Source organism: Quercus suber, unplaced genomic scaffold (genome assembly GCF_002906115.3).
Source record: "Quercus suber isolate HL8 unplaced genomic scaffold, Cork oak 2.0 scaffold_347, whole genome shotgun sequence".
NCBI lineage: Eukaryota > Viridiplantae > Streptophyta > Magnoliopsida > Fagales > Fagaceae > Quercus > Quercus suber.
In genome coordinates, this window is record NW_027069799.1 from 279,527 (window position 1) to 291,283 (window position 11,757).

Consider the following 11,757-nt stretch of genomic DNA (forward strand, 5'->3'; position numbering starts at 1 on the left):
CAATCCTTCATGGTGTGTCCCATGTCCTGATGGTAGTGGTAGTAGAGGCTTAGGTTTCTCTGGACAGATCCCCACCCATCCTGTTGGGCCACTTGAAAAATAGCTCTTTTTTTATCTTTTCTAGTATTTGATACACTGATTCCTTAAACAATGAGTTGACCAGTTGAACCCCCGTGGGTGTTGCATGACTGGGGAAATCTCTTCAGGGCCTATCATTATGATATCCTCCTTCCCGAGGCTCCTTCTTCTCCGGGATCATTTTAGCTTTGCCTTTTCCCTGCATTTGATCTTCTTGTAGCCTTTTGTACTGTCTATTCGATCCATAAGCTGGTGCATGTTTAAGGCAGACTTCTTTGTAAACAACTTTCTCAGGTCATGCTCGGTCGGAAGGCCAACCTTGAAGGTCCTTATTACCACATCCTCAAAATCTCTGTCCACTTCATTGTACATTTCTCAATACCAGTCCGAGTAGGTCTTGAGGGTCTCCCCCTCCCTCATGGCCATAGACAGCAAAGAATCCACTAGTGCATGGCAACAAGCCCGAGGCTGGAAGGGAACACTTTGCACATAAGGACCTCATTGCTGGCATGGACGGCCATCTTCTGATTGAAGTGGCTGACATGCTCCACGAGGTCAGTCCTTCCATTATATATGGTGAACGTTGGCTAGGAAAAACGATGGGGAAGCCTGGCCTTATTAATCCTTCTCACAAAAGGGGACTTAGAAATTTGTCGTAGGGCCTTACTCATAATGTCATCTCCCATGGTGTGATGAGAAGGTCCCTTTCTGCATTTTTTATGGCCCCTTTCTGACTTGTCCCGTTGTGTAGAAGTTGAGTAAGACTCACTAGGTAGAGTTCTTGATCCACGTCGGTACTAGCAATCACGACTTCCCCCTGAGCCTTCATTTGATGGGGAAGATGGGCTCCTCCTATCATGCTTTCTGTGCCTCAACATCCTGCGTAGACAATCAACTTCCCTTCGCAGCTTCGATGTCTCCTAATCATGTGAAACGTGGCTCCTGGACTTGGAACGACTCCAATCAGTACGTTTAGTGTGATGAGATTCCACCACAAAACACTTGGGGTGTGTTGCTTGTCTCGCCTACGTTCCATGTTAACAAACTGGTCTTCCCTTTGGGAACCAACTGACTCCTCCCCACCCTGGCCTACGTTAGCCATCAGTATTCAACACAAATCTTCAAACACTTGTTGTTCCCACAGACGATACCAATTGTAAGGACCAAAAAAGTTTGTAGCCCAAGCCCACTTAGAGTAATGGGTCGTATCCTTCAAACTTGGCCCAAATCAATAAAATTTGTAAGAGATGGGAAAGAACAACAACAATGAGCTCTGCCTGAGGACAATTATAGGGAAGAATCAAATTTGTATTCAAAAATAAATTAGCATCAAGCTTTAAACAAAGGCTCCTGAAGAGGCACGATTCACGTTGAAAATGATATTGTTCCCTTATCTTCTCCAATGCACTCCTTTCTATTTCTTTTTCTCTCTCTTCTATTCGATCCCTTTCCAATGCTTTTTCCTTTCATTATATAGCTCTCTTCCATCACATCTTCACCATCCATTTCTACCTTACCCTCCTCCTTTTCCGACACTTGTTACCTTTCACATCTAAAGAAGGTGGTGGCAAGAATCTGCTTAGTTATGGCCTACACTGTTTAGGTCATTTCCTCATTAATGCGGCTAATAAAGCTGTTGTCTTCCAATTAATGCGGATGCAACAGGCTACACCAGGCCTAAAGCTTCCCTACTACCCACTGTCTTCCACTCTCTTTTGAACCTAACTTTCCCTCAAAATGCCTCAGAGTACAATGATTTGTTTCTTCCCCTCCTCGGGCGGCTTCTTCCCTTGGGCCCATGGCTTACAGCACCTTCGCGTCATTACTGTGACCCTTCAACTTCCTCATCGGTCCTCGAGCCAATTTCACGACCCTTCAACTTCATCCTCGGTCCTCGGGCACCCACAATTTTACTTTTGATGTCCATGACATTTTCACAACAAATCTTAGGTGACAAAATGTTACTGGTTTTAAACTAGAACCACCACTTTAAAATTGTGCATAAAAAAAAACAAACAAAAAGTCAACACAAGAAAATTGTACGTGAAAGTATGAAACAGTGAATTTTGGCTCATCCAAATTTACTAAACTAAAAATATCACATCATTTTCACAATATCTTTATTTTCAAGTTCCAATATGATATTTTAATATTTTATTTTACAGAAATGCTTGATTAAAATTTTCACAGCAAATTCTAGATGACAAGTTATTATTGGTTTAAATTGGGCCCACTACTAATATCAATTTTTTATCCATCAAAAATAACTTGCCACACGACATTTGTTGTGAAATTATTGTGAAGATGTTGTGGACTTAGCATTTCTTTTTATTTTATTTTATTTTGATCTATAAGGAATGAATAGAGATCTCGGCAATTATGAAAATATTTTGACAACAACAAGATGTTATAACATTTTCAGTGCATTTATTTTCAGTTGTGGTTGATCTTAGTCTCCTATTTTATTATTTTATTTTGACCCCTAAAAAATTAGCACTTCAAAAAATTTATGAAAATATTATAAGAATTTGTTGCCTCAATATAACAATATTGTGTCTAAACATATAAATATTTAAAAACAAAAAGAGCACAAACAAAACCGGCATACTGTGGAAAAAAAAAAGGGGGGGGGGGGGGGGGGGTGCGCTCAAGCAAAACAATGAGTTTTGCCTCACCAAATTGGCTAAAACAATGTTACTGTAAATTGAATTATTGGCTCTTTTTATATAGTTGTAGAAACTGAGTAGATAAATATTTTTTTTTTTAACGTAGTAGAAAAAAAAAAAAAAAAAAGTCTAGTGATGGTAAAAGTAAAAAATGGACAAGTTTGCAAATGGAAAATTTGACTTTTCAAAGTTAAATTTAGCTAAAATATGCCTAATAATCATGCAAATAATCTAAAAGTTAAAACATAAAAAATAAATAAATAAAGAGTCGGTAAGTGGACACATATCTCCAACTTATAGTATTATAACTTCTAGTTGGACTATTGATCCCAATTTCTTGGACCATAACCTACAATTATTCAAGAATAATTAAGTGGGTAAAACTCACACACACTAACCAACAAGGGTAAATCCCCATTTATTTTTTAATGACGAAATAACAATATTGGCAATTTCTTCTGTCAAAGGTCAAGGGCAATGAGACCTTAATTCTTCAATTAACGCATTCAAATCAGAGGAAGAAGATCCCCCATCTTCAACGGCCCTCTTTGCCATCTCCCCAAGTTTCTTGGCTCTACTTCTCATTTCCTCTGCTTCTTCACCCACCATAATTTGCCTCACTGCCTTATCAATTGCTTCCCTTTTAATAGTATCTCCCTCCATTCTTTTCCATTGTTGAGAAGCAACATCAACCCCGATTTTCAGTACCTGAGTCACTAACTTCGCATTGTAAAACTGATCAGCCCTCATAGGCCATGTGACCATGGGCACCCCTGCACTCACTCCTTCCAAGATCGAGTTCCACCCACAATGAGTCACAAATCCTCCTACTGCTTCGTGGTCGAGAATCAACACTTGGGGTGCCCAACCCCTTAGAATTAGTCCCTTACCTTCCATTCTTTTCTCAAATCCTTTAGGTAACCAATCTTCTTCTTCTTTTTCATTTTCGCCATTCTTCACAACCCAAATGAAATGTTGTTCAGAAGCCTCAAGACCCATTGCGATCTCCATGAGCAGAGACTCACTAAAGCAATTTTCTGAATCACTAAAGTTTGCTATACTCCCAAAACAAATGTAAACGACGGAATTGGGTTTCTTTGTACCAAGCCACTTCAAACAATCATGTTCATCAATAGAGGACTCCTTTCCCCTCGGGGCTTTATCTTCAGCACCCTTGTTACGGAGTGAGACTGGACCTATATGCCATGCTTTTCTTCCCAAAACCTTCCTATAGAAATCCGCATAATCCGACTCAAGCTCATAGAAGCTGTTGACAACAACCCCATAGCTACTTAACTCTGCTTCCGTAATTTCTTTCAATAACTTGGTAATGTCCGTTTCAACTTCTTGCTGAGTGAAGTTTGGCAGTTGTTTCCTTGTCAACTTTATCTCCCCTGGAAAATTGGGAATGACAAAAACTTCAGAATCAGAAGAAACTTTCTTGTGAGGTTCATATAGTCTCATAGCATGGCATATAGTCAAAGAGAAAAAACTGGTCCCGTTGAAAACAAGCCTAGGAATACCAAACTTAGCTGCAACATCATTTGCCCATGGAAAGAAATCATCGGCAATAAGGCAACTAGGTTGGTGATCTTGGAGTAATTGCTGGAGTGGTTGTTGGAGCATCTTGGTGGCTTTGATAAAATTTTGAACCATTTCTAGGGAAGTCAGTGACTCAATATTTTCACATCCTTCCGGCAAGCCAGCCTCTACAGCCGGGAACTTGATGATTTGGATATCAATGTTGATGCCGCAAGTTTTGTAGATTAAAGGCATGTTGCGTGGAGTAGTCACAATCGTTGCCTTCACACCTCTGGCTGCGAATAGCTTGGCCATGTCTATAGTTGGTATCAGGTGGCCATGGCCCATCAAAGGGAAGAAGAATACGTGAATTGGTTGATGACTTTCGCTACCCATGACACCAGGAATAGGCGGAAATAGAGATATTATTAGGCTAGGCTATATTTTTCACTTAATAAATGTAAGGTATGAGAAATTTGTTAGACACGAACATGGTTTATAGTAGCCCACAAGGTTTTGAGAAAGAAAACTTTGGATTCTTCCTTTCAGTGTTAGGTAAGAGAAATTTAGGTGCGAGAAATTTGTTAGACATGAACATGGTGCATAGGAGCTGCAAGGTTTTGAGAAAGGCAACTCTAGATTCTTCGTTGCAATGTTAGGTGCGGCCTAACTAAAAATTACACTTTTCTATATCATGTAAAAAAGCCACATGGTAAAATTTAAAGATAGAAACCTAAGAAACAGCATCTAAGTCTTGCCATATATATTTTGACCATTCTAATAAAAGTATTGATCACTCTGACTTGAGATTTACATGAATTTTGGTTCAATAAAAATAATAGTAATGCTACATCATAATATTTTTACAATAATTTCACCCCTTAAACCAATATAATCTTTAACCCCTTAAACCAATAAAAAAAAACAACCCTTTAATGACAACAAAAAATATAGCCCAAATAACAACAAAAATAACTCAAATAAAAACAAGACTAGACCAAACAACATAGAGTAAATAAATTATTCAACAAAAAACCTATTCAAAAAGAAAAAAAAATAATCATTTAAATTTGTAACTCTTTCAACATATTATTTAAAAATAATCTCTAATTTCATTTTTCCTTGAAAAAATTGCTCAAGAAAAATATTATAGTCATAAGTTCTCCTTGACAGTGCTAGCAATTATGCTCTTTTTAGCTTTGCAATCCCAATAATTTTGCTCTCCTTAGTAACTCAACTCACAGTTTTAGCAAATATCATCCGTTTTTCTTTCTCTTCTCTATTATTATTTCAATTCTCTTACTTTATTACTCTTATTTTAGCATTCTCAATTTTCAATTTATCTCTTATCAATCTATTTTTTATTTTTCTCTTTATTAGTAGAAAAAAATTGTATTACTTCATGTATTTTCGCGATTTCTTTGTGGCATTAATATATTCAATTTATCTATTTATTAAATTTTATATAATTTAAATTTTTCAATAACCGCCATTAAAAAAAAAAAAAAAAAATATATTCAATTTATCTATTTATTAAATTTTATATAATTTAAATTTTTCAATAACCGCCATTAAAAAAAAAAAAAAAAAATCCTAAGCCACTACTGATATGAGAAATTTGTTTGACATGAATATGATGTATATTTGCCCACAAGGTTTTGATAAAGAAAACTTGGGATTCTTCCTTGTGGTACTGGCAACGCAATGATTTTCATTTCTCGATGCCAACTTCTTGTTGCACACTCCTATATTCCTATATGTTAAAATGTAATTTATCATTGACAAGTGGGTCCCTAAGTGTCAACTGGGTGTCAACAATCTAGCCAAGTGAAGAATTAATGGCTTGTTTGGAAGTTTAGAGAGGGAGGAGAGTAGAGGGGAGTAGAGGGAAGGGGAGTAGTGGGGAGGAGAGTAGGGGAGAATGATTCACCTCCACCTTATTTGGATGTTTTTAAAATTAGTAAGGGGGAAGGGAGTAATTAGTCCTTCCTCTTGTGTAATTTTGTTAATATAATAAGGGTAAATTAGGTAATTTACTTGGTCAATAGTTTATATACTCTACTCCCCCTCCAAATCTCTCCAATTTGGGGGAATTAAAATTGGGAGGTTAGAGGGAGTCCAAACCCCTCCCCCTCATTTTTTAAAAAACTTCCAAACAAGGTAATTGCATTACTCTCCCTCCCTCTACTCTACTCCCCCTCCTTTTTTAAACATCCAAACATGCCATAAGGGCAGCAAAATGAAATTGAAGAAACAAGCATATAGACACCTCTCACGCTAGGTGTCATTCAAAGAATAATTTCCATCAAACTCTGGAAGTAAGTTGTGTGCAGTACTCTAGCCGACTTAATACATCTATAAAATAGATGTAAAGTTATGTAAAAATAAAAAATAAAGAGAACACTGAATAAAATTACAATGAAATAGTTGCTCTGTTCTCCTTTTTAATACAAATATTTCCTAGAATTCTAACTCATATCTTGCATTCACATAACCTCTCTACTTAAAGCAAAACACTAAATTCTCCTCCTACCCACATAATTAAAAACTTGCACCCAACACTGTCCACATAAACTCTTGTTTATCTCCAACTTGTTGATCATAATTGACTGGATGCAACTGGCCGGGACTGGAGTAATACTTGTCACGCTTATGCGTGTGGTTTCATGATGAAACCCAATGGGATCGAAAAGTCATTAGAGTAAAGAGTATTATTACTTGCATGGATTTCTTCTTGTAGGAATTGTATTAAGAACGTAATCTAACCCAAATATATACCGTTCAATTTGAAAGTTTTTATTAGGCTGATTTGATTTGAGTTTAACTAGCACGACACAACCATCATCTAGAATAACATGAAATCGATGGTGTTTTCACCGCACAAAACAGAGGTAATAATGAATACAATTAGTGTTACACCAACATCTAATAAATAAATTTGTAACTTACCTTTGTGTGATTGATACCAAATCAATTTGTAATGTAAAAAAGTTTGGTGTTGGGAAAAGAAGAAAATGGACTAGTCTGCAAATGAAAATGTGACTTTTTAAGTTAATTTAGCTAAAATTTGCCTAATTCCATGCAAAGACTCTAATTATATATGGAAGTTTGGAAGTAGAGGAGAGTTAAGGGGAGGAGAGTAGTGGAGAGGAGAGTTAAGAGGAGGAGAGTAGTGGAGAGGAGAGTAGATGGAAATAGTTATCCTCCACCTTGTTTGGATGTTTTTAAAATTAAATAAGGGATGGGAATAATTAGTCTTTTTATAGTTTGTAATTTTGTTAATATGGTAGAGTAAATTTGGTAATTCACTCGGTCAAGCATTTATATGCTCTACTCTCCCTCCAAATCTCTCTAATTTGGGGAAATTAAAAATGAGGGGTTAGAAATAGTTAGAATCCTTCCAAATCCCTCCCCCTCCTCCCTTAAAAAAACATCCAAACAATGTAATTTAACTTACTCTCCCTCCCTCTACTCTACTCCTCATCCATCCAAACAAGCTATAAAAGTTGAAACTTAAAAAAAGAGTAGGTAAGTGGACACATATCTCCAACTTATAGTATTAATATTACAACTTCTAATTGGACTTGATGGAAATTTAGACCCCTAAAACAACCAGATTGCGTAGCCTAGATTAATTAGCCAAGTTGTTACTTAGTCAAATTAAGCAATTCTAGGTTAAAACAATCCAAACAATCATATCAAGAATATAATGCAGCGGAAAATAAATAACACAAGATATGATCACCCAGGAAACCACTCGGTAAAAACCTGGGGAGGATTTGACCCACCGATCCTCAAGGCTAACCTGAATTCACTATGAAAGAATTGAAGTTCGTACAAAAGGACTACAAGCTCCCCGCTCGACTTCCTAATGCTACCCACCAGTAGAACTTCCTGACACGACCACGCGCAAGCTCCGAATCCACGGACTACTTCTTTCTTAAATTCTTTGCAAAACACAAACACCCACGTCTGTGACTTTGAGATCCCACTCAAAGGTTTATCAACACAAACTCTCCTGTTTGTGACTCCAAGACCACCCTTGAAGGTTTAGATCATCAACACCTTTGTTTCAGCATCCCAACCATAACCCGTTTCATTTATGAGTGTGAAACTCACGGTGTAGTAATGCATCCTATTAAACTTCCCTTTGAATTGAGTCATTGTAAAACTCTATTTACCTAATTCATTCAATGCAGCTAACATTTTCTTCCAAGTATCGAAACTGAATTGCCCATTTGCCATATTTCCCTTATTAATCTCTTTCAGCATTATGTCAATAAATAGTTTCTCAAGTTTGTGGTGTCAAAGGCTATCTTCATCAATTGAACTATTTCCTTTCATCTATTATAATACAATGAAACGTGAAAATAACTAAGGAACAACCTTTATAAAACAACCATCAAATACAACTAAGAAATAGCTTCCAAGCTTCAAACAAACACAACTTCTCCTTAATAGTGCATTTTGATCACCATGAAACCCAACCTACCCAAAATGCCATTCTCCTTATTATTAGCTAAATGGTTTACTTAATTAAGGGAATACATTCTCTGCTATATACTACAAACACAAAACAGCAACAAATGACAAGAACTATGTCAGTGCAAGATGGAAAGATTCTAAGATGATAAATTGCCACAATTCAATGCTTTTATGAATTTCTAATGCACTTGAGGTACAATATAAAATAAAAAATAAAAAATAAAAGGCGTTAGACACAAACACAAAATCAACTTTGGAAACACGATTGGAGTCTGCAAGAGAATATGCAGAAACCCCAAAACTGAAAACCCTAGACCCAATTCTTCTTCTTTGTCTCCACTCCATCTGATCGAATGCTTATCTTTAAAAAAAACCAAAAAAAAAAAAAAATGCGTTAGACACACACACAAACTCAGCTTGGAAACACGATTGGAGTCTGCAAGAGAACACGCAGGAAAACCCCAAAACTGAAAACCCTAGACGCAAATCCTTCTCCTTGGTCACCACTCCCATCTAAGACATCTCTTCCTAGCAACGGTAAGTGATCAAAACCTTGCTCTATAAAAAACAAAAATTCTATTTTTATATAACAAAATTTTGATTTTCTATTTTTCTAATCTATTAGATAAAGAGGTTTTTGTGTGTTTTTGTTGTTGGAATTCTAGATTTTAAGTTTCAATCTTGGAATTCAATCTCAAAGTAAGCAAAAATAGAAATACGTGTTTGATCTGATTCTCTCTTTATATACCTACCCCTGTTTTTGTTGTCTCTTTGGGTTTGAGTTATAATATACATACATATAAGTTTAGATCTTTCAATTGATTTTTTGTCTGTTAAATGGATCTTAAATGCTTTTATGTCGTTTTGGTTTTCAAAATTTGTAAAATTAGACTCAATTGAGAAAATTCTGTATTGGTTTTTGTTTTTAAATGGTTTATTACATTCTGTTTGCAACTAAACTATGTATTGTGGTTTTATGGGAATGTTTTGGTTTAGAATTTTTGATATATTCATTAGGTTTTGTAGAGATAGTTTGACTTTGGAGTGAGGGATGGACTCACTAAGAATCCAGAATAACCTACCATAGATGGGTGGGATCTCATTAAAATCTTGAGGTGAATGGGATGTATGATCCACCATGGTTAATAAATAGACTTTAACAGTTACATGAATCAGTAATGAAATTGGTCTATCCAGTTCAGGCTTATCTATTACTGTGATGATTCCTTGAAACTTCAATATTCATGGTGTGCAAATGATGAATATTGGATATGTATAATGAAATGGTAGTGAAGTGATTTGTGTTGTTGCTTCGTTTTCTTTGTGTCTTGGCAATATACACGCACATTACATTTCAATCCTTAGGTGCCTAATTTTTTACAGTAACATTGTTAATAATTATTCTCATTTCTTTCCTTTTACAAGTTCCATTTTCTCTCTCGAAGACTATTAGTTTGGCTACTGACTTTATGGCTACAGTATTGGATATGTCACTTGATGATCTTATTAAAAATAGAGGTTCTCATGAGAGAGTTAGATAAGTAACAGCTATTTATAAGTGTGTGCCTTTCAAAAAGCCACACATTGAGTTTTCAGTTGTTTAAAGTTCCATTGTAAAGGCTAGGTTTGGCATGTTGGATTATATTCTTAAAATTTTAATTGAGCATCTGTTTGGGTGTTGAGGAAAAAAACAATGAAGCAAAAGTAAATTGAAGCATAGTCAGTTGTGAAGGGTTTTTTAGATACGTTGGCGAACTATGAGTTTTGCTTTGTTAATGTTCAGAGTGTGCACTGTTGTGAACATGATATCCTTTTTTATGCAATAAATTTTAATTACCTATCCAAAAAAGAGTGAGTTTTGATTTGTTAATTTGCAATTGTGGATTACTTTATTGTTTTGTTTATTTTTTTAGGTAGAGATTTAACAAAGCAATGAACTATAGCTTTGCTGTTATATTATTTTTTTTTTTTTCTTCTAATAAACATTTTCTTTATGTTCTTTCTAATAAAATATGTCTATGCCTTATGGTATTCTATTTGATTTTCATTGCTTATCTTTTCTGTAGATTATTCAATCCAATAGATTTGTGGATAAGTATCTTGCTTCTCTTTTTTTTTTTTTTTTTTCTTTTTTTATAGGATAAGCATCTTGCTTTGTTTGGTAATTTGGTGATTTTTTTTTTCTTTTCTTTTTTTATGCATAATTTTTATTTTTCACAAATTTGTTATCACATTGATATTGAGCTATATTTGTTTTTTTTTTATCTATCTATGGTATTTGGATCCTATTTCAATGAGTGGACCAATACCATTGGGTGTGTAAGTATAACAACTTGAGTTTCTTCTTATAGTGTTATAATTTTTTCAATGATATGATTATGATTTAAAATGGTTTGGAGAGCTACAAAGATATGTTTGATCCAGATTCCAAAAGGAGCAACTATGCTAATTGTTACTCCCAATAAGATGCATTTGGATGTTATTTATGCTGCCACTTCCCTATTGTTATAACATTGAATTATCCTCTAGACTTATTATATTCATAAATGCTCTCGACTGATTTCTGTCTTTGAAAGAGACCCGAATAATGGTAGGTGGCCTCCTTTGCAAATCAAATTCTTTTCGAAGCTACTAGCCAAATTCCACTTTGATGATAGAATATTGAAGGCTTGATTTGGAACCATTGTAATGTTTGAACAATAAATCTACCAGGCAATACTACCAAAAGAGTATATTAGCCTAACTTATAGTTATCTAATCTAGAAGAAACTTGAAAGTCTCAAATTTTGGAAGCCTTGAACTATTTAGAATTGGTTTTCTAGAGGATCTTGTTGTTAGTTATTTGCTGTAATTTTAATGACTTAATTTTAAAAAGATTCATTAAATGACTTCATTTTAGGAGGTTTGGTTATTTTGGTGTTTTAGGTGTAGAACTGGTGGAAAAAGTAGAGGTAGAGGTAGAGGTGGAGATGGAGGAGTATGAAGCCTTTGAAAAGCTGGAAATGAC

General features: G+C 35.3%; 1 protein-coding gene across 1 annotated transcript; it reads right to left on the reverse strand.

Annotated features, from left to right (window-relative positions):
* Positions 1 to 2,976: 2,976 nt before the first annotated feature.
* On the reverse strand, positions 2,977 to 4,879 carry LOC112024957 (scopoletin glucosyltransferase-like). Its single transcript, XM_065759943.1, has 2 exons — positions 4,268 to 4,879; positions 2,977 to 4,138 (listed from the first exon to the last, which is right to left on the reverse strand). The coding sequence occupies exons 1-2, from the start codon at positions 4,659 to 4,661 to the stop codon at positions 3,213 to 3,215; spliced, it is 1,320 nt and encodes a 439-aa protein (XP_065616015.1). The 5' UTR covers positions 4,662 to 4,879; the 3' UTR covers positions 2,977 to 3,212.
* Positions 4,880 to 11,757: the final 6,878 nt, after the last annotated feature.

Excerpts from the sequence above, each read along its gene's own strand:
- LOC112024957 (XM_065759943.1), bottom strand. The coding sequence starts at position 4,661 with ATGGGTAGCGAAAGTCATCAACCAATTCACGTATTCTTCTTCCCTTTG. Across the intron at positions 4,139-4,267 it reads TGATGTTGCAGCTAAGTTTG|GGGAGATAAAGTTGACAAGG; the intron begins GTATTCCTAGGC and ends CCAATTTTCCAG.